Here is a 23,189-nt window from a genome sequence, read left to right on the forward strand (position 1 = left end):
GCAGCTTCATAAGATTGTTTTCAGGGATCAGGGAGGTATGAATAGACAAGAAATTTTTTTTTTTTTTAAGATAAGAGAATATTTTACAAGCAGTGAAATGTCTCTGGGGGAATTGTCATTGGTAGCCAATGAGCAGATAGGATGTCTGTGTCTTCATTCTTGGGGGGGCTGGGAGAAGCCAGGAAGGTGGATCCCTGTAGCTTTAGGATGTTAATAAATCAGGAGCTACTTCCGGGAGGACAGGAAGGTGCGATCACATTCCACAGTGTGTGAGCTCTGAGGAGCAAGGCAGCCCCACACGCTCCTTCCAGGGTCTAGGTGTGAGTGTTTGAAGTCCGGCCAATCTAGATGTCAGCTCAGGAGGGCCCAGAGGAAGCATATAATCCACTCCCAGTTCACTGCACAGTTGGGCACATGGAGGACCCAGGTCACAGCCAGGATTCCAAAGCTGGTTGGACTACTTCTGGGTCCTGTTCTTTTACTGTGGCATGATTGGAGCAGTGAACTTTTGGTTGCTAACAGTGTGTCTAGTCTGGGACACATGTTGGGGAAAGGAATCCTGTTGTGTGCCAGGCTCTAGGCTAAGACTTGTTGGGAACAAGTGAGGGTGACATATGCTGGGGCTGGAGCCTGGAGCCCGCAGGCAGGGGGAGAGGGACATGTGTATGCATGCAGGTGCGTGAACATGTACCTCACACTGGTGCAGAATGTGATCGGGGGTTGGGGGGCATGTGAGGTACTAGGGGAAACCATGGGGGTTTGGATCCAGCCTTAAGGGTTAGTTAATGGCTAGGCTAGAGCCCAGGGTGCTGGAATGTTAGAGCCAGCCTGGGGACCCCACAGACTGCTGGTCCCTGGACTTCTATGCCTCTTGCCTCATGAGCACCATCCCCTGTTAATCACTCCCAGTGTATTAGAGTCCGGGCTAAATAAACCCTTACTCCTCACAGCAACACTGAGTCGAGGGTTCTGATGTCAGATCTATTTGGCAGATGAGGAAACCAAGAGGCTCTGTAACTTGCTGGCGATTGCACAGCTGACGGCGATTGCATAGCTGATGTACTTGGGAACCTCTAGAAAACCCTAAGGAGCTCCCCTTGCCCCCTTGCTCTTCCATCCTCTCCCATGCCGGCGGTAGGCTGTGCCTCTGACTTTCACACAGCGGAGTTCTTGCCTGGACTTGCTAGTTACAAGCTGTGTGATGCTGGGTGAGGTGCTCAGCCTTTCTGAGCCTCTGTTTCTTCTTCCATAAAGTGAGGAAGAAGCGTGCCTGCCTCAGGGTTGTGCCCTTTCCACTTGATGCACGATAAACGTTAGTGCCTGTCCTTACCTGCTTCTCCAGGCACGCATGCATGCATGCATTCGTTCAACCAACCCAGTTTCTTTTTTTCCCCTCAACCCATATTTTCGAGAGCCTCCTGGCTACCAGGCTGTGTGCCAGATGTCTGGCCCAGTAGCAAGTTGTGAAGTTCTTCTCAGCTCCCAGAATGTGTCACTGGGTGGGGGAGGGGGTGGTCTTTATGGTCAGCATAGCTCCTGGCTGGTCCCTGCTGGGAGTCCTGGCCCTCCCTGTGGCAGCTGAGAGGCAGCCTGGAAAAAGCTGCTCTGAGACCTGGGTGTTTAAGAATCCTCAGCGGTTTGCTTGTCTTAGGGGGAGGAGGGCAGCTCCGGCGAGATGGAAAATGTGAGGCAGCCGCTGCTGAGGCCTGGGGGGAACCGTGGAGCTCCCAGGGCTCCCAGCATTCCTCACAGAGGGGCCAGGCCCGTGTCCCTGGGCTCACTCTCTCTCACACACAAACACACGTATTCACAGCTCATGCACAGAGATCCATAGCCATTCACACACATGTCACATATACATCCCGTTACACTCGTACGTTGTATTCTTCCAGAAGCCCACCTTGAGACATATTAGAGAGGATACACCGGCAGAAGGACACAAACCCATGCAGATACAAAATCTCTCTCCCCACACCCACACACTACCAGACACAACAGACTCATAATATCTAGGAGACCCTTGGCTCAGAAACATACACTTAGATACATATACACACGCATCTTACATACCTAGACACACTTGGCTGTGTCCCAGATGGACACACAGCTTTGAGACACCCTCAGACTTATTGGAAGTACACATACATATGCAGGCACACACACAAACCCACGCAGACTCATTACACACAGGCGCTAGCATCCACGGAAATCCATAGATCCACCCCTGCCAGGCGGGCACAGACACAAGCTCATCACCCAGATACTCGCCGTTTCTTCCACAAAGAGAGCAGTGGAGGCCCTTGCATGCTTACCTGGGGCTCAGATACACACCCAGAAAGATGCACACACAGACACAAGACATGCAGCCATGTACACTAAAGCAGGGACACGAGCACAGAGCACTCGAATGCCAGGCCTGTAGCATTTGCCAATGGGAACCAGAGACCGACAAACTGGAGTCCCCAAACACGCACGCGTGCGCGCACACACGCACAGGCTGTTGACATTTTACCCACACAGAAACACAGGAAATCCTGGTCCTTGTCCAGTAGTGTTCAGCTCTTCCACGAGGCTGCTGGGAATAGTGAGGAGTATGGCGGGGGCTTGATATATAACCTCCTGGATCTGGCAGGTCATGAAGTCAGGAGAAGCTGCCCTCAGGCTCCTGATGCCCAGCACTTGGGCCTGGGCCCAGTGGGCTGAGAGAAATGGAGCAATTGTCAGGCCTGCCCACAGGAGAAACATGGCCAGGGGCAGCTCTCTTCTAATCTCCTTGGAATTTCCGGCTTGCCCTCATCTCCCTCCTCCTCCCCTCTCCCTTTGCTGGGGACTGTGAAGGGCCATGCCACTCCCATCTTTACAGGGTGCCCATTTCTGTCTGGGAAACCATGAAGGAGGCCAGGATAGAGGAGGATGGAGGAGACATGGTTACTCAGAAGAAGAGGGACCTGGAAGACTTCCTGGAGGAGGAGGCCTTAGAGCTGAGGAATTAGCCTTCAATGGCTGCTTCTGTGTCCAGCTGCTGGAATGGTGCTTGGCACATCCTAGGGACTCAGTATTTGTTATGTGATTAAATGAAAGGCAGGTGGCCTATAGGCCCAATACAGAAGAGTTAGAAGGAATAATGGGTGTGGGCAGTGGCGAGGGAGAGGCTGGGAAGGAGGTTGGGCCTGCGTGGGAAGCCAAACTGAGCCGAGGCACTGTGAACACCTTGCGGGGAGGGGGCCATACAGCAAGGCTAGAAGCTTCCCCTTCTAGCAGTCCCCAGCAAAGGCAGAAGGGAGGAGGAGGGAGATGAGGGCAAGCCTGAAATTCCAAGGCACAGGAGCCCAGGGTGTCAGGGAAGGAAAGCTCTGTGGCCTCATGGGCAAATTCCATATTTGGGGTCAGGTCTAGGGCCAAACCTTGCTTTGTTACCTCTGCCGTATGCATGATCTCCATGTGAAAAATCCCCTCACCAAGCCTCAGTCTTCCTGTCTGTAAGATGGGAATTAATCCTTTTTTTTTCAGGGCACTTGGGGGATTGGTGTTCAGGTAGATGGCACATCCAGTAGCATCCTGGGGCCCAGAGGAAGGGGAGGAGCCCTATGTCCTGAGTAGCCTCCAGGGGAGAGGGAGCTCCCCAGGGGAGGGGCTCGGCTAAGTTCCAGGCGGGGCCCAGACCAGCAGCCAAGGTTATTACCAAGGTCATTTCCCTTGTAGCCCATACACATGACCTCATCTGCAGTCCTGGCCATGTTTCTCTGCCCTCTGGTGCCAGAAGGAACTTGGAGCTGCGGTGGGGAAAAGGCCAGAAACTCCAGGGTGTTCTGGGATAGGCTGACCCTGGCCTTCCCTGGAGGCCTGCAGGTGGGCTCCGTGTCTACATTCTGCCAGGTAGCACTGGCCTCCTTGAGGGAAGGCCAGGAATCAGAGAAGGTGGGAGCAGCAGGCCAGCCTTTTCCTTCTCTGGGGCCCAAGGTGCTTAGAGCACTCTGGCCTAGAGCCAAGCTGACATAGGCTTGAATCCTGGTGACTCTGCCTTTTCCTCTCCGAGCTTCCCCTTCCTGAGGCTCAGTCTCCTCATCTGTAAATTGGGGAATGTAACAGTGGTCACCCTAGAGGGTTGCCATGAGCAGTAATAGGAGGAAGCATATATATAAGGATTCGTGGAGGCCTGGCTCACACTGCAGGGGCTCAACAGCTGTCCACCCTCCTCACTTACTGGCAGGCTTAGGTCTGACTGCCAGGGAGCCCTGGGTCTTTGATGGCAGAGATTGTGCCAGAATTCGGGTGTGAGTCTTGGCATAGAGCAGGGGCTTGGGAGGTGTACGTGGAGTGGAATTGCATTGTGGGGATCCTCAAGCCCATCTCCCTGTGGTGTCCCCCTTCCCCTCCCACCTCGTCAGTCTTCTCTGAACAGCCAGTGCTGCAGACTCTGTAGTTTGGGGATACCCCTTTGCTGGTGGATGGAGCATTTGGGTCTTTCATTCTTGTTTTGTTTTTTTTTTAAGATTTTATTTATTTATTTATTTATATTTATTTATTTATTTATTTATTTAAAATGCTGCTCTGTTTGTATTTTTTTTTAATTTTTTATTTATTTATGATAGGCACACAGTGAGAGAGAGAGAGGCAGAGACACAGGCAGAGGGAGAAGCAGGCTCCATGCACCGGGAGCCCGACGTGGGATTCGATCCCGGGTCTCCAGGATCGTGCCCTGGGCCAAAGGCAGGCGCTAAACCGCTGCGCCACCCAGGGATCCCAGATTTTATTTATTTTGAGAGAGAGACAGGGCACAAGCAGGGGGACAGTCGGAGGGAAAGGGAGAAGCAGGCTCTACTGAGCAGGGAGCCCGATGCAGGGCTCGAACCCAGGGCCCTGAGATCATGACCGGAGCTGAAGTCAGATGCTTACCTTACTGAGCCACCCAGGCGCCCCTCATTCTAAGACCAAGGTGAATAGTCTATTGCCTGGCCACAAAGAGAAGTGTAGGCTCCAGTGGAAAGATAGTTTGGGAGCCCACAACGAGGCTGGTCCAACCAAACATCTTTATGCTGGTTTGCCCCAGATTTGCTTGGGATCTTCTGGGTCAGTTGCATCAGCCTCTCCCCTCCTTGGCCTTGGCCAAGTGCCTGGGCAGCCTGTGTGGTTCTGCCTCCGTCAGGCTTACCTCACCCCTGTTCCGCCCAAGCTCTTTTGTGTTCCTCACTCCCCAGGCCTCTAATCCTGGAGCTCTTCCCACCTGCAGGGCCTTGGTGCTTGGGGTTCCCTCCCCTGCCCTCCCCCTTTCCTCCTCCACCCTCCTGTATGCAGCCTCAGGCTGGGCTCTGAATTAGACATCCAGGAACTTCTGTAGGCTCCTTGGGGACCTCTACCTCATGGTAATTAGGTTATTTTTTTTTAAAGATTTTATTTATTTATTTATGAGAGACACACAGAGACAGAGAGAGAGGCAGAGACACAGGCAGAGGGAGAAGCAGGCTCCATGCAGGGAGCCTGATGTGGGACTCGATCCCTGGTCTTCAGGATCATACCCTGGGCTGAAGGCAGCACTAAACCACTGAGCCACCAGGACTGCCCGGTAATTAGGTTATTGATTGGGTAATTGCAGGTTGCACCAGGATGGGACCTAGCCCCTTCCTTTTACACAGACGTAAACTGAGGTTCAGAGAGGTTAAAGGGCTTGACAAGGGTCCCACAGCCTGGAAATGGCAAGAGTTGGAAGGACGGGCAGTCTGCTGGTGCTCTTTCCAGGGTGCCAGGCAGGGGGATGGCACAGGCAGGAGCTCAGAGCTGTGAGATGCAGGGGTGTGCTGGAGCTTCGGGCCACACAGCCCAGAACCACTCCATTGTCTCTCCAGCCTCACTGTCTCTCCCCAAAGACCTCGAAGCCCTGTTCTCTCCATGCTCAGAGATTTGGCTGCAGCCCAGAGGCTGTTTGAGGAGATGTTTTAAACACATCAAGATCCAAATGCTGTCTTCCTTCCTGTTCACACAGAAAGGAGGAGAGGGACACCGTCAGGCACTCTCACTGTGAGCCACTCCCTCCACCCATACCCTCACCCCCAGAGGCAGTGGGAGCTCCAGACATGTCCCTGCTCTGTTGGGTGAGGCCTGGAATGGGCCAGTGGCAAACCAGGCCTGGCCTTAGTGGGCAGTGCTCTCCTGGTGTTTTCTCATCCCAGACACACACACACACACACACACACACACACACACACACACAGGGAGCCGTGTCTGGTCTCATGCACAGAGCTGTGCCAGATTTGGGAGGCATACTCCAGATTGGCTGTGGAGCCTTCATCTCCTTGAGTCTCTGCTTATTGATTGAGGCTAAAATAATAACACCTGCTTCAAAAGGACTGTTGTTGAGCATGAGATAATGGACATTCGCGCAGACCTTAGCCAGGTGTCTGACACACAGTAAGCACCTGTAAATATTAGCTGTGGTCCCATTATAGAGACTGTCTAGTTTGCAAGAGTTCCAACTGGACTTGAATCCTGGCTGTGCCACTTAGTGTGTGTGTGTGACCTTGGACAACACTGTTGATCTTTTTGACCTTGGTTCCCCACCAGTGAGTTGGGGATGGCTGGGAATACAATGAGGCAGCATGTGCTGCCCAGCCTGTGCCTGGCAGAGAGAGAGAGAGAGCTCTTGCCTGTTATTATTCTTTTTTTTTTTTAAAAAAAAAAGATAGATTTATTTATTTATTTATTTATTTATTTATTTATTTATTTATTTAAGACAGAGAGAGAGAGAGAGAGAGAGAGAGAGAGAGAGAGAGAGAGAGAGAAGCAGAGACACAGGCAGAGGGAGAAGCAGGCTCCATGCAGGGAGCCTGACGTGGGACTCGATCCTGGGACTCCAGGATCAGGCCCTGTCTGAAGGCAGGCGCTAAACCGCTGGGCCACTCAGGGATCCCCCTGTTATTATTTTTTTGTGTTGGAGTGGCGAGTCCAAGACCGTCTTCCCTCATGACTCTGTGGGTCACTGGACCGGCAGCCTCCATGCCAGCTGGAGCAGGGGGATTGTGTAGCATGGCCATAGGTGGCTGGGCATCCTGACCCTCCTCTAGGACCTTTGACCCTCACTGTCCCCACACTAGAGCCCAGCATTCACCCAAGGAGGCTAAGCTGGGTTGAGATCTGGACTGGGAGGCAGGACCTCAGAGTCTCTCTCTGCTTGACTGGATCTTCTGGGGGCCCATGTGATTGTCCCTAATCCCTCTCTGTGCCTCAGTGTCCCTGTCTGTTCTGCCCCCCACCATACCCTACCCCTTGCTACTCCTGGAGTCTTTGAGTGGGGAGGGAAGTGGAGGTTTGCAGAGCCTCTTTGGGGTCCAACTGTAATGATCTCATCTGGAACCTCCATAGACCTGGGGGATGGACAGAAGGGAAAGCAGATGGCTGCCCTAGCCTCCCAAGGGGCTGGCATGCCGCCTCTGTGGCCACTGTTGGCCTACACTGCAGGTCAGCCCTTCCGGGCTGAGGGGAGCACCTGAGGCCAGAGCCAGGGTGGCAGATGGGCAGGCAGCCTGGACTTTAGCCCGAGGGAGGGACTGTGGTGGCCAGGGTGGTGTGGAAGAAGGCGGGCCAGGCAAAGCCTCCTGTTCCTCCATAGAATGGTTGCTGTCCCACAGAGGGAAAGTTCTGGGTCCTTCAGCTCAGCTCTGTCATTCTTCCTGGGTCTGTCTGCCTATCCCTGGAACCTGGGGAGGAGGAGACATTTGGGAATGCAGCCTGAGAGTTGATAGGCTGGGATTTGAGGCTTAGGATCGATCCAAAGCCTCCATGGGCATTAGCTTTTCAGAATCACAGAATTAAATTTAAACACAGCAGCACTGACTGGAAGTGGTTTTCTGCAGGGGAGTGGAGCAGGATGGAAATCTTCCCCTCTTAGGACCCCTTTATTAATTGACTATTTATTGAACTGTTCTTTTGTGTGCCAGGCACTGTGCTAGGCTCTGTCGTCTTGAGGCTCACATCTTGATCGTAGAGATCGACATTCTGTAAACAAACAGATCAATAAGTAAAATAATTAACATCACAGATAAGCCTGTGATGTGTTCCATGAAAGAAACAGGCTTGAGATGGACATAATGGGCCTAGAGGGATCTGGAAGACTTCTCTGAAGAGTGGCATTGGCTTTGAGCATAAGGGGAGCCAGGAGTGCAGAGATGCAAGGACGGACCGGCAGGGCCAGAGGCTTAGTGGTGGGACAGGCCTGGTGATTTCTGGGATAAGAACCAATGCAAGGACATGAAGATGGGGAGGTGGGCAGGGGTTGGGCTTTTGTCTTGTTTTTAGGTCAGATGATTTATATATAGTAAAGTGGGTTTTGGCAGAGGCGTACAATTCTCTAACCACCACCACCAATTGAGAGGTGGGACAGCTCCTCTCTGTGGGTCACTGGACTGGCAGCCTCCATGCCAGCTGGAGCAGGAGCATTGTGTGGCATGGCTGTATGTGGCTGGGCATCCTGACCCTCCTCTAGGACCTTTGATCCTGACTGTCCCCACACTAGAGCCCAGCATTCACCCGCCCCCCTCCGCCAAAAAGCTCCTCCTGGGCCCATTTCTAGTCAATCCCCCCCCCCCCCCCAGCTTCTGACAACCACTGATCTGCTTTTTGTCTCTACAGTCTTGCTCTTTCCAGAATGTCATATAAAGGGAGTTCTACAGTGGCCTGCTGAGTCTGGCTTCCATCACCCAGTGGAATGTGCTTGTGCTTAGGGCACGGTGTTGTGGGACTCAGCACTTCATTCCTTTTTATTGCTGAGTAGTATTCCCTCATGTGGATTCGCCACTGTTTCTCCATCCACCAGCTGAGGGACATTTGGGTCGTTTGCAAATTTTTTTTTAAAAGATTTTATTTATTTATTCATGAGAGAGAGAGAGAGGCACAGACACAGGCAGAGGGAGAAAGCAGGTTCCATGCTGGGAGCCTGACATGAGACTCTGTCCCAGGTCTCCAGGATCACACCTTAGGCTGAAGGCGGGGCTAAATCACTGAGCCACCTGGGCTGCCCTCATTTGCAAATTTTGGTGATCATTGGAGAGTTTCAGATTGGGGAATAACGTGGTTAAAAAAAAACAAAGCAAAACAAAACAGTCCATGTACTAAGTGGAGAACAAATTAGTGAGAAGAAAACTGGCCATCCTGAGGGTTAAAATAAAAGATTTGGTGATGAATCTGGCTCACTATAGCCATTCAGTAATTATTCATACAATAAGGCTGTGCCCTGGGGCAGCCAGGGAGGCTTCTTGGCAGAGGTGGCATTTAAGGTGGAAGGGTAAGGAGGTGGGAGACATACAGAGTGGAAGGAGGCCCAGGCTGTGCAAAGTCCCTCTGGAGCTGATTGGGCTGAGACACTGGCTCCCTGTGCCTGACTCAGCCTTGTTTTACTAGGGTGGTCTGCAGGGCTCACAGCAGAGTTCCCTGGGGGTGCTGGGTGAATAGGCATCCACCCTAGCCTTATGGGGGCTGTCTTGGGTGAGAGGTAGCTGGGGCACCTCTGCTCTGTATCGTTTCTTCCTTGCTGGCTGGTGAGAGGTGACCTCCTCCTTCAGGAACCTTCTTTCCCCTGGTTCCCTCCCTGTTCCCTCAGGCTGGCTGGCAGCTGTTACTGGGGTTCACACCATCCATTGCCACTTGCTGTGTTTCTGTAGAGGGGCCTTGAGTTTGGTCGTTTTCATCTCCAGCCCTGCAGGCCAGGAGACCTTCTCACCATCTACTCCTCCAGACCAATTCCATCAGACCTGTGCATCTGGAGTCATTATCACCTACAAGTGTCCCAGCGGGCTCCAAACCTAAACTCTCCCCTTTCCCCCGTTCTGTCCTCATTGTACAAAGATTCATCATCTTAAATATGTGTAGGTTTCTGGCAGAAAGCAGTCTTTCCTGCAACATTTAAAATGTGGTTCTGCTACTCTAGCTTTGTGCCCTAATGGAGAAGAGAGGGTCGGGGGTGGTGACCCAGACCCCACAGAGAAGGCAGCTCTGGAAGGAACATATAGGCTCCCTCTTATTTACTGCTGTAAACATGCTCTTTTTAGAATAAGTCTCGGAATAATGTTTTTATATTCATTCATTCATTCATTCATTCATTCATTCATTCATGAGAGACACAGAAAAAGAGGTGCAGAGACATAGCCAGAGGGAGAAGCAGGCTCCATGCAGGAAGCCTGATGTGTGGGACTTGATCTGAGGACTCCAGGATCACACCCTGAGGTGAAGGCAGATGCTCAACCACTGAGCCACCCAAGGATCTCTCTCTCTCTTTCTTTCTTCTCTTTCTTTCTTTCTTTCCTTTCTTTTTTTTTTAATTTTTATTTATTTATGATAGTCACACACACACAGAGAGAGAGAGAGAGAGGCAGAGACATAGGCAGAAGGAGAAGCAGGCTCCATGCACCAGGAGCCCGACGTGGGATTCGATCCCGGGTCTCCAGGATCACACCCTGGGCCAAAGGCAGGCGCCAAACTGCTGTGCCACCCAGGGATCCCTCTTTTCTTTTCTTTTCTTTTCTTTTCTTTTCTTTTCTTTTCTTTTCTTTTCTTTTCTTTTCTTTTCTTTTCTTTTCTTTTCTTTCTTTCTTTCTTTCTTTCTTTCTTTCTTTCTTTCTTCCCTCCCTCCCTCCCTCCCTCCCTCCCTCCCTCCCTCCCTCCCTCCCTCCCTTCCTTCCTTCCTTCCTTCCTTCCTTCCTTCCTTCCTTCCTTCCTTTTATTCATGAGAGACAGAAAGAGAGGCAGAGAGACAGGCAGAGGAAGAAGCAGGCTCCATGCAGGGATCCTGATGTGGGACTCGATCCCGGGACTCCAGAATCATGCTCTGGGCCAAAAGCCGGCACCAAACCACTGAGCCACCCAGGGATCCCCAATATTTATTTATTTTTAAAGATTTTATTTATTTATTTGAGAGAGAGAGAGAGAGCGTGCGCATGAATGTGTAGGGGGGAGAGGGAGAGGCAGACTCCCTGCTGAGCAGGGAATCTGATGTGATGTGGGGCTCCAGGCTCTATCCCAGGACCCTGAGATCATGACCCGAGCCAAAGACAGATGTATAACTTCTGAGCCACCCAGGCGCCCGCAGAATAATGTTTTATTTATTTATTTATTTATTTATTTATTTATTTATTTATTTATTTATTTATTTTAGAATACTTTTTTTTAAAGTACTTTGTATCCATTTTTTAAAAGACTTTATTTATTTATTCATGGAAGACACAGAGAGAGAGGCAGAGACACAGGCAGAGGGAGAAGCAGGCTCCATGCAGGGAGCCCGATGTGGGACTCGATCCTGGGACTCCAGGATCACGCCCTGGGCCTAAGGCAGTGCTAAACCGCTGAGCCACCCAGACTCCCTAGAATAATGTTTTTAAATGAATAAAATAAAACACAAGGGAAACCAAATATATTGAAATACAGTTATCAAAACATATTTCTAAATTATAATGTAGTAATGTATGTGTTTATTAACTCATCAGATCTGGTGACTAGTATAATTTCAAAGTGCTGGTGAGTATAAACACTTTGTTGACACTTCTGCAACTGTTACATGGTGTGAGAATATCCATGGTTTCTCTTAGTGGCAAACTGCTGATACACCTGTGACTTGTCCAGGATTGAAAGAAATGTTAATCCTTAGTTAGAGATTAGTGAAAATAAAGGTGTGCGTTTTTTACCATCCTAGTTCATGGGCTCCCTGAATTCTGGTGCGGACAAGAGTCTGAAGTCCTGTGCTACTCTGCAGTTCTTCGTCCCTAGAACAGAGGTGGTGATTCTTGTCCTGCCTGTCCATGGGGTTTCTGTGATGACCCATGAGATGATTCAGATGGAATGTCTTTGTAAACTGTGAAGCCCCGTGCTGCCGTGCAAGGTCTCACTATTATTAGCGGTCGTGTGAGCTCATGTTTGGCCCTCTGGCCCAGAATGGACCAAGAGACTCTTCCTGGCCAATTCCCCCAGGATTCCTGGGAACTAATCCGTTTTGGGGAGTGGGTCTGCCTCTGAGAGGCTGCTTCCTGCAGGACCTCATGGATTGTCGGGAGGGTGTGTAGGGGGATGGACAGAGATACACTTTGTGGGCAGGGAGTGGGTGGGTGAGCAGGAGTTCCCTGAGTAGGGAGACCCTGTCCAGGCTCTCCCTGACCCTTTGCAGCTGACCTGGGGCTGGGATCTGGAGAGCCTGCCCACCCTTGGTCTGTGGAGAGAGAGACTGGATAGGGCAGAAGTCAGCTCATCCTGCCGATCCTTAATCCTCCTATAAACAGGGACGAGGGCTGGTCCTGGCAGTGCCGGGGACCAGACACGAGGCTGACCTGTCATCTGCCCTTCTCCCAGCTCTTGGGGAAGACAGACTTGAAAGTAGGCAAATGCAACCTAACATTGTCAGCACAGAGAGGAACAGAGTTCAGAGCATGGGGTTTGGGGGAGGAGGGAATGCTCTAGAAGGATGACATAAATTAGGAGTTAGTCAAAGACTATTCCAGCAGAGGGACTAGCCCAAGCAAACCTGATTGTGGAACATGGTTATGGGCCTGTCTGGATTCCAGCTCCACCATTCTCTCTTGCTTGGGCAGCTCTAGGACACTTGTGAGCCTCAGTTTTCTTGTCTGCAAAAAAAGGGGACATGGGGCGCCTGGGTGGCTCAGTGGTTGAGCATCTGACTTCGGCTCAGGTCGTGATCCCGGGGTCCTTGATTCAAGTCCTATATCGGGCTCCCCACAGGAAGCCTGCTTCTTCCTCTGCCTATATCTCTGCCTCTTTTTCTCTGTGTCTTTTATAAATAAATAAATAAAATCCTAAAAAAAAAAAAAAAAGACTACTCTGGTAGCAGGCAGGGTGCCCCGTTCCTATTCTCAATTCCTCCCCGCACCCCACTTCTCAGTCCATGTTAAACAATCAGGGTAAGCTTCAAGCGGAAGAGACGGTCAGCTTGAAGAAGCGGCCAGAGGTGATGGATGGCTCTTGGGGGGCTGGCAGGCCGTGCCTGGTCTGAACACCGTTCCCCAGCTTCTTTAGGCTGACCCTTCCAACTGTGAGGCTGAGAATCAGGGCCTCCAGCCTCTGAGGTGGGCACTGTTGGCCTTTCCCTATCTGCAGGGGAGAATAAGGTTTGGGGTCCTCCCACCAGTGTTGGGGGCCAACCACCTTTTGCCCACGGAGTCCAGTGGTTTGTTCCCTTCCCTGCCACATGTACATGGTCAGGGGGTCTGGGAGGGAAAGCACTGAGGCCCGTGAACTGTGAAGGAGCAGGGAAGCCTGGGCTCCCCTCCCTCTCTACCAGCTCTGTTAGTTGGGTGACACTGTCACCTGAGGGCTTTTTAGGGCCAGGGGCTGGGACTGGAAGACTGAGCAGCCATGGAAGGCTCTGTGAGGTCTCAGAACCTCTGGAGTGATGCAGGGTCCCGCCCTCCCAGGTCCCCCCACAATGTCCTAGCAGCCCCTTTACCCGGCCTCACCCCAGGCCCGAAAGCTTGGTGCCCACCTAAATTCTGCATTCACTGGCTTCTGCTGGCCTTGGCGCAGCCAACCCAGCCCGTGCGGGGCCACAAGCCTGCCTTTGTGGACTGGTCCTCCTACGTGGGCCGTGCCAGGAGGGGCTGACCCGCATTCTGCCTGCAGCTGGGACAAGCCCCCATGGGCCTGGGCCCCCCTTTGCCCCATGGAGAGATGGAGCTGGCATGAATGTAACATCCTGCATTTTCAGAAACTGACTGTGGTCCAGGGCAGACCCTGGGGAGACAGCTGCTCATGTGAGAAAGATCATTTATTCATTCACTTATTCAATAGATGCTTATTGAGTCTCTGCTCTGAGTCTCTGCCCTGGTCTTGTGGTACTTCCACAGATGGCTCTTGTCCTTTTAGGAAGAAGTTTTCCTTCCAGAAACCCCTCGACTTAGAGTCTCTTGGGTAGCCAACCCCCAGAGTTTCTGATTCAGTGGGTATCGATTGAGGCGGCAAAATTTCTGATAATTTCCCCAGTGATGGTTATACGCTACTGGTCCAGGGACCACGCTTCGAGAGCCAGTGTGACTTAGGACCAGGGGCAGGAATTATGACTGATTTAGGTTTTCTGTATTTTTTTTTAAGGTTTTATTTATTCATGACAGACACAGAGAAAGAGAGAGGCAGAGACACAGGCAGAGGGAGAAGCAGGCTCCATGCAGGGAACCCGACGTGGGACTCGATCCCAGGCCTCTAGGATCACGGGCTGAAGGCGGCACTAAACCGCTGGGCCACCGGGGCTGCCCGGTTTTCTGTATTTTCAAAACTGTCTCTATGATCATGAGTTACTTTTCTAAATAGAAAAATCAGTTATTTAAAACTAAAGATAAATAAATAAATGTGAGTCCAAATTGACTCTAGTGCTCTGGATACAGTCCTCTGTTGAGAGATATGATATCACCTCTCGTGACTTAAATGTCATACATCTATTAATGTAGCCCAACACTAGGAGCTTGTATGTTCCCTGTCCTTCTCCTTGGATCATCCTGAGCTTCAGGTCCACTCAGACCACCATATCCTCCCTGTCACCTGTCAACGAGACTGCAGTGAGAATAAGTGTGATGCTAGTCCGTAGCACTGTGGGGATTTGAACACAGGCGCATCTGGAGGCTGGCTTAATTTGGGTTTAGCCGACTGGCCCATACTTCCTGCATGCCCTTTCCTTTATGCTTCCTTATTCCTTAATCCACCAGATGAAATGGTGTGTGGACTCTTCACTTCCTCATTTCTTTTGACTGGTGTGATCATTGACTGTCTCACTTCTTCTTTTTCCACTTTTAGTTTTGTCCACTTGGCATGGTGGCCATGAGTCTGTGTGTGTATTGGGATGGAGGTGGAGGCGGGGTCCTGGTGAGGTGACTCTTCTTCAGCAGCTGGTGTAGGCAGTACCATCCACATTGCTGAAGCCATCCCTAGGGGGGAGCCTGTGGTGGCAAGTGGGGATTAAGTCCTAGGGTTGATGGTGGGAACCGGATGGTATCTGTCGTTGGGAGAATCAGATACCTGTTCCTTCCCTCTTCATCTTCTGTCCATGTGAGAAATAGTCCACAGGAATCAGACAGGTGAGCTTTCACACTGAGAACTGGCCTGTTTCCTAACATGGCTCCTGAATTAAACCGACCCACCCAGTCTCTAGGGGGCTCTGGGCAACCCCAGGCCATGCCCCCAGAGGGAGCCACCCACTTTCTTTGGGGAAAGGAAGGTGCAGAGGCTAGTGAACACACTGTCTGGATGGTGGCTCCTCCCTGGGGCTTGCAGAGTTGTTTTTTTGCTTCTCCGACCTACCCCAGCCCTGCGCTCATCAGTACTGCCCTTGGCGGCTTTCTCTGGCTCTTCAGGGATGCCTTTGGCAGATCATTCCTCCCCTGTGACTCAGTTTCTCTTTTTAGTGTACAATCTTACTTAATTCAGTCATACTAAGAGTAGATATTTCTATTTGTGACTCAGTTTCCACATTTGTTATTAGACATCATAATTATCCTGCTGGGTTCCCTCATTCATCCCTTTACATTCTGTCCACTGATGGTTTCAGGTTGGTGTGTCTTTTTTGTGGTTGTTTGCATAACTGGACGTGCATTCATTCATTCATTCATTCAGTTAATGTTTGTTGGGAGCCTGTGGGGTGCTAGGCCTGTGCTGGGTGTGGGGGGATGCAGCAGGGAGCAGGGTAGACATGGGGCAGCCCCCCCCCCCCGATACTCACACTAAAGGGAAGACAAACGATTAGATAGAGAATTCAGACGTTCTCGTGGTGACAAAGGGGGAAGTGAGGGACATCTGGGAGCTGATGACGGGTGGTCAGAAGCTGCCTTGAGGAAGTGAGGTCATCCCCCCAACACCCTCCGCTTAAAACCCAAACTCTTTACTTGGCCCTCCACGGCCTTAGATGACTGACCCCTGTGTGTTTGCCCAGCCTCAGCCCACCCTCCTCTTGCTACGCGGGCCACCTTGCTGACTTCTGACACATTGAGCTCTGACCCGTCTCTGAGCCTTTGCACACACTTTAGGCAGACCTTCTGCCTAGAGTCACCTCTCCCTGGCTGTCTGCCTGCATGGCTGTTCCTTCTTCCCTCAGCTCTAATGTCCCTTCTATGGAGTTGGCCACCCTGACCATGTCCTTGGACCTGGCCTTTTGTCATCAGTCTAGCATATTACCTCAGTGTGGGGGTTTTGTTTCTTGACTCTTATTTGGATTTTTTTTTATTTATTTATTTTTAAAGATTTTATTTATTTATTTATTCATGAGAGACACAGAGAAGCAGAAACACAGGCAGAGGGAGAAGCAGGCTCTCTGTGGGGAGCCCTACAGGATCATGCCCCAGGCTGAAGGCGGCGCTAAACTAAACCACTGAGCCACCCAGGCTGCCCTTATTTGGATTTTTAATTTGTTGGTTTATCATGTGTCTCACCAGTGTGATCTGGGGTTCCATGCAGAAGGGTCTGTGCTGTCCCTTTCCACCCCTGTGCCTGTCACAGGGTCTGGCACATAGTTGGTGCCCATGGATGCTTGTTGAATGAGCCTGTCCTGCTTCCCCAGAGTAGTTAGTTTCCTATTACTGCTGCAACAAATTCCACAGATTGAGTGGCTTAAAACCATCCCAGATTATTATCTGACAGTTCTGGAGGTTGGATGTCTGAAAATCAAGGTGTTAGCAGGGCTCTGTTGGCCAGGCCACACAGCCAGGCTCCAGGGGAGGATCTAGCCCCTTTTCCAGCAGGCAGCCTGTATTCCCCACTTTGTGGCCCTTCCTCCATCTCCAGAACATGTCTCTCTGACCTCTGTCTTTGTCATCATGTCACCTTTCGCACTTTGCTCTCCTTGCCTGCCCTCGTGATTACATTGGGCTGCCAGATATAATTTAGGAAAATCTCCCCACCTTGAGATCCTTAACTTCATCTCATTTGCAAAGTCCCTTTTGCCATGTAAGGTAACACATTCACAGGTTCTGAGAATGAGGACCTAGATGTCTTTGGGGGTCCTCCCACACCCAGGCCCCCAAGGGGCCTAGGAGAGTGTTGGGTGTGGTCTGCCTCCAGACCTATAGGCCACTGCCACAGGGCCTGGTGACCTGACCATCCCCTTCCCCCTGCAGGACGAGATCGAGGAGCTGCGGGCTGAGATGCTGGAGATGCGGGACGTCTACATGGAGGAGGATGTGTACCAGTTGCAGGAGCTGCGGCAGCAGCTAGACCAGGCCAGCAAGACATGCCGCATCCTGCAGTACCGGCTGCGCAAGGCTGAGCGCCGCAGCCTCCGTGCTGCGCAGACTGGCCAGGTGGATGGGGAGCTCATCCGTGGGCTGGAGCAGGATGTCAAGGTAAGCTCTGGGCCTTCCCCAAGCCTCCGCCGAGCCTGGGTCAGCCCACAGCTCGCTCCTTGTGTGTCTTTGAGCAAGTTACCCTACCTCTCTGGGCCTCAGCTTCCTCATCTGTAAAGGGGGGATCCATCGTGAGCTGATGACCCATTTCCCACGGGGGCTCCAAAGTGATATCATAAATGTGAATCCTACTAAAGGCAGCCACTCCGAGTGTCAACCACATGCTGGGCTCTGAGTTGTCCCTGCACTCACTACACTCACTATCTGTGGAGGGTTCTTTGTTTTTTTAATTTTTTTTATAATTTATTAAATTTGGTGATTTTGAGCATGTCACCTAAATTTCAGTTTCCTCATCTGTAAAATGAGTATCATAGCAGCCCTTGCCTCACAGGGTTCTATGAGGGTTAGAAGAGAGAATACAGGTAAGATGTCACTGTAAACACTCAAAACTGTTAGCTGTTATTATTAGTCCCATTTTCTGGATGAGGAAAGTGAGGCTTAGAGAATGGAAATGCCTGTGCAAGGTCACATGACACTTGGTGTGTACTTGGTACAGTGCAGGCTTATCAGCCTCCCATATCTGACCTCCCCTTCCTGCTGATGAGCTGGAGGCTGACAGGAGGGGCCTCTAGAAGAACAGACCTCTTTCTTGTCTGTGTGCCCTGGGCTGAGGGCTGAGATCTTGGTGGGGCCCAGTGTGAGCAGGAGGATGTTGGAGCTGGGGATGGAGGTGCAGCCCTGAGGGCTCTAGGGGGCTCTTCCTGCAGGGGTGACCTAAAGGAGGAGGGGGCCTGAGCCAGGTGTGGAGAGGAGGAATGCAGAGGGAGAGATTGCTCTCTGTAAGGGCCTGGGGGTGGGGGGGGAACTGGGAGCCACAGGCAGGCTCACATTTCCCATGTCTTTGGTGTGCACCCTGGGATTACGTCTGCTGTGCAGATGAGAACATTGAGCTCAGAAAGAGTGTGCCCCCAGGGCCAAAGCTCCCTGACAAGGCAGCCCTCTGGATAAATGGTTATACAGGTATTCAAACCCCAGGCCCTGGATTAGAGGGAGGTGGGGTGAGGAGCCCCGGGAGCTCAGACCGAGCAGAATTGGGGCCTGGGTGGTTGGAGATCTGCGGCATTCACACCAGAATCAGCCTTAGAGAGAGAAACGGGGGAGGAGGACCGACTGGGCCAGCTCGCCTGCACCTCCCTGGGAGGAGCGGAGAGCAGCTGGTGAACGGGTGGGAGGGGGGTGGTCTCTTTGCTCCAGGCACGGGGAAGCCGCCCCTTCTGTTGGGATTTGAACTGGCCAATCAGCATCCACCTTGCCCCCTTCTCTCCCTCTTCTCCCCGCCCCTGCAGCTGGAGTGCTGAGCTCATCTCTTCAGGCCCTGGCTGGATGCCTCTGGCCACTGCACTCTGCCCGGTGTGCTAGGCTTGTTCTCAGGCACTTTAGGGGTTCTCAGAGTTGTGGTATTTCCTGTAAGGGCTTGATGGCCCAGCTGGGGAGGGGACCCCAGATCTGGGTATCCCTGGGGACTCTCTGACTTGCTCTGCTAGCTCCTTGGCTCGTGCCCAGACTGACATTGGGCCACTGCTTGGGGCCTCAGTTTCTCCTTTTTTTTTTTTTGTAAAGGATAGCCAATTATTATTATTTTTAAAGATTTTATTTACTTATTCACAAGGCACACAGAGAGAGGCAGAGATACAGGCAGAGGGAGAAGCAGGCTTCCTGTGGGGATCCTGATGGACTTGATCCCAGGACCCTGGGATCATGACCTGAGCCAAAGGCAGACCCTCAACCACTGAGCCACCCAGGTTCCCCAGTTTCTTCTTCTGTTAAATATGGGGCTTAGAGCAGCCAAATCTCTAGAGCTTTTGCAGTTCTAGTGGTTTTGTCAAGGAGGTGGTTGGTTATTGGTGGAGGTGCCATAAATGAAACTTTGTTATCCTCCCCTCCTCAGGCTGTCTCTGTCTGTGGCCCTCATGGCCCACAGGCCTCACAGAGCCTCAGGGGGAACATTGCCCAGCACAAGGAAGGCAGGGAGACGGCTGTGCAAAGACCTGCTCTCCCACTTGCTTGGTGTGTGGCCTTTGGTAAGCTCCCTCACAGCTCTGAGCCTCACTAAATGGAGATAAAACTAGTTTTTACCTGTAGAGATTTTTGTGAGGATAAAATGAAATAGTTCAAGTAAAAGTGGGGTGGCCATGAAATCTGGTGTGGAGTGTTCACCCAGCAAAGGAGCAAATGTTGATTGTGGTGTTACTGTTTGGGAGAAGAACTTACAAGGCAATAGTATGGCAAGTGGCTGGGGCAAGGCCAGGGCAGGGGGGGCCAGAATCTCAACCCGCATGTGTGGATAAAAATCCCCTGCAGCGCTTATTCTCAATGCAGATTCCCAGGCCCCACCACCCATTTCCCCCTCCCTGAGGATTCAGAGTGACAGTGACAGGGAGGCCCATGAGCTGAGAGGCCCGATGAGCAGGGCGGCTGTGGCCTGAAGGCTGCTGGTTGCATTTGGCAGGAGACAGGCCTCAGCTCTGTAAACAGTGACCTCATGGCTGAGCGCATTGTTTGTGCTTTGGGGATTTGCCCTGGTGTCCGGAAGCTGCAGCTGCTTCACCTCCCATAGTATCTCAGTCCCCTAGCCCTGGGAGTAGTTGGGAGGACCATAAAAGCATGAAATGAGATAAGCAGGTGGGGCCCTGTGAGCATCTGACGTAGTGAACCCACTGCTGGGCTTATTATTATTATTATTATTTAAGATTTTATTTATTTATTCTTGAGAGACACACAGAGAAAGACAGAGATATAGGCAGAGGGAGAAGCAGGCTTCCTGCAGGGAGCCCGATGCAGAACTCGATCCCAGGACTCTGGGATCATGACCTGAACGGAAGGCAGACACCCAACCACTGAGCCACCCAGGTGCCCCGTTATTAATACTTTTAGTGCTGATAATAATATAATGTCTTCAGGCTTTGGGCCAACAACAGGGTTAGGTGGAGAGCAGAACTCTAGAGTTGACCCACAGGATTTCAACCCTTGGTTCTGTAGCTGCCTAGCCATGTGACCTTGGGGAAGTGACCTTTCCTTTTCACACCTCAGAATGGCATTAATCAAGCCCTTCCCAAGGGGATGAAAGGCACATGGTGTTAGGAAGTGACATCTGATTCTATAAATCACCTGTGAGAGGCAAGGGCACCCAGGACCACTGAGGCTCAGAGAGAGGAACGGACAGGCTGAGGCCACCAGACTCCTACCTTCCAGGCTCTTTGCTCTTGTGGGCCTCCACTGGGGGCGCGGGGTTCTGTGGGATCTGAAATTGAGGGCTCTTTTGTTCTCGCTGGAATCCCGTCAGCTGCCTGGGGTTGAGTGTTCTTGACACAGCAACCCTTGGGGGTCGGGGACAGTTGGGGAAGGAGATCCTGTGGAGAATGGGATGGAAGGAGTGTCCAGACTCCTGGAACGGATGAAGTCACAGAGTCATTTATGAACCCAAGAGGATCCGGGAATCCACATGGATCATGATTTCTTGGTGGGGAGTGTCGCCTCCCAAGTTGAGGCCGTGGTAGGTGGAGCAACCCCTCAGATGGAGAGGAGCTGGCCCCAAGGGGAGAAGCCACCTGCTGCTGAGCCCTCACATCAGTCGAGGACACAGCCTTCTGTGGACAGTGGGTGGGGTGGGTGGTTGAGGGGCACATCCCTAATCTAGTTAGGGTAGGTGCAGCTCCCCATATTGCAGCCATTCTTTTATCTCCCTCCCTTTTCACTTTTTGGAACCTTGAATTTGTTTGCTCTCCAGCAAGCATTTACTCGGCATTAGGGTGTGCTAGAGTGCGCTGCTGCTGGGACACGGATATGAAGGAACCCAGGCATGGTCCGGGGCCTTCAGCATTCTGGCCCATGACTCCTGCCCCCACAGCTAAGCAGGATGAATGAATTAATGAATGAATGAATGAATGAATGAATGAGTGAATGGAGTATTGATCAGGACAGGGGCTTTCTGGGTGACCTGATAGCCTCAGACTGGGAACCATAGCCAAGTGCACAGAGGTGAAGCAGTGATCCTGACAGTGCATTAAAAAGTTATATTTCTTAAAAAAAAAAAAAAAGTTCTATTTCTTGATGATCTAGCCACCAGCCCAAGGATTGTGTCATTTAATCCTCACAGCAGCGCCTGGGAGTAGGCTGTATCCATTCCATTTACCAATGACCACCCGACACCGAATGCGTAAATAAACTTGCTGTGGGGGTCACACACACACACCCAGTGCTGGAATCAGACTCAGTCTGGTTTTCCCCACGTGCCAAGTCCTTGTTCTGATATTGAGGTGTCGCTCATCTCACTTTGTGGACAAGGCACGATTCTGGTTGCCCTTGGGGACCTCCAGGGACAGAGAGCCACGGTGGACAACAGAGGCAGGGGGAGGCAGTGCTGAATTTCCTTTCTGGCTGTTGTTTTTCCTGGCCTGTCTCTCATACTGCCAACGGGTCCGTGCCGAGCTGGGCCTGAGCCCAGGCAGAGGGCAGAGCCAGGGAGGGCCCTCTTCCCTTCCGGAATGGAGGAGGTGCAACGGTTGTTTCCGAGACTGGCAGGCATGGGGCGTTGGGCTTTCTGCCCCTCACATACCTCTTGCTGGCAAAGCCCTCGTGCCCCTCCAGAGCCCTGGCCACACTGGCCCCTCAGGCAAATCCCAGGGGCTTCTCCCAGCTCAACTCATACTGGCTTTGCATGACCCCAAGTCAAGTCACTTGTTCTGTAAGCCTCAGACAGAATTGGAGTGAAGATGAATGAATCTGGCACACAGTAGGTATTCAACAACTGATAGTGCCTGGACCACTCAGGGATACTGGTGATTTACCAGCTCAGAAGGGCCTTCCTCATCCTCGGATGCCTCCTTTCCTGGTGTTGGACCTCCAGGGTGTCCTCGAGGAAATGGGGTGCTTTTGCTGCAGATCCCTGGAACCAGGATTGGTGTTTGCAGGTCTGTTAGTTCCTTTCTGTATGGATGACCTGGACACATGCCCAGCCTTTGTCATTTAGAGCATGTTTTATATCCCAGACAATTGGAAACCAGCCTCGGGGTCACACCACGACCTCTAGCAAGTCCTGCCCCTCTCTGAGCTTCAGCATCACCACTCCCCAGGACTCACTGTGCTGGCCTAGGGCCGAGATTTTTTGTGCAAAACTGATTCAGTCCTCCTGATGGGCCCATGAGGCTGCTGCTACCACTGCACCCTTTTTGCAGTTAAGGAGATTGAGGGACAGAGTGGGAAAATGATTTGCCTAGGGTCACGGGCTGGACACTGGCAGCAATGTGATTCAGATGGCCCTAGGGCCACCCATCTTGCTCTGGTTTCAACTCCAGCTCACTTCCCTACTTTTAAAATGAGCATCTCTGGCCCTGCCGCAGGCTCTCGTGAGACTCAAAATCACAGAATGCCCCAGGTAATTGAAAAAGCCTTGCTAAAAACTGTCAGGGCCTTTCTAGCTTCCTGGGGAGACTGAACTTGGACACAGACATTGGGAGCACTGGGTGTCTGGGTTTGGGTTTTGCTTCTGCTATTTCCTGGCTGTGTGACCTCTACCCTCTACTGACTTCTTTGTGCCTCAGTTTCCTCATCTGCTAAGCAGGGGTGAGGAGAGACACAGTCTGCTGGGGGAGGTTGCTCTGTAGCCCAAGTGGATCATCACCCACCCTTGCTTACCAATCTCATCACCCACCCTTGCCCAGGTCTCTAAGGACATCTCTGTGCGGCTGCATAAGGAGCTGGAGACAGTGGAGAAGAAACGGGCACGGCTGGAGGAGGAGAACGAGGAGCTTCGGCAGCGGCTTATCGAGACCGAGCTGGCCAAGCAGGTGCTGCAGACGGAGTTGGAACGGCCGAGAGAGG

At 51.8% G+C, this 23,189-nt stretch overlaps 1 protein-coding gene across 1 annotated transcript in view; it reads left to right on the forward strand.

Annotated features, from left to right (window-relative positions):
• The window catches only part of SOGA1 (suppressor of glucose, autophagy associated 1), a 73,810-nt gene that overhangs the window by 4,501 nt on the left and 46,120 nt on the right, over positions 1-23,189 (forward strand). The window contains exons 2-3 of the mRNA XM_055300315.1: positions 17,085-17,309; positions 23,030-23,188. Coding sequence (XP_055156290.1) covers positions 17,085-17,309; positions 23,030-23,188 — 384 coding nt within the window. The remainder of the gene's footprint in view (positions 1-17,084; positions 17,310-23,029; position 23,189) is intronic.

The sequence above is a fragment of the Nyctereutes procyonoides genome, unplaced genomic scaffold (assembly GCF_905146905.1).
Source record: "Nyctereutes procyonoides isolate TBG_1078 unplaced genomic scaffold, NYPRO_anot_genome, whole genome shotgun sequence".
NCBI lineage: Eukaryota > Metazoa > Chordata > Mammalia > Carnivora > Canidae > Nyctereutes > Nyctereutes procyonoides.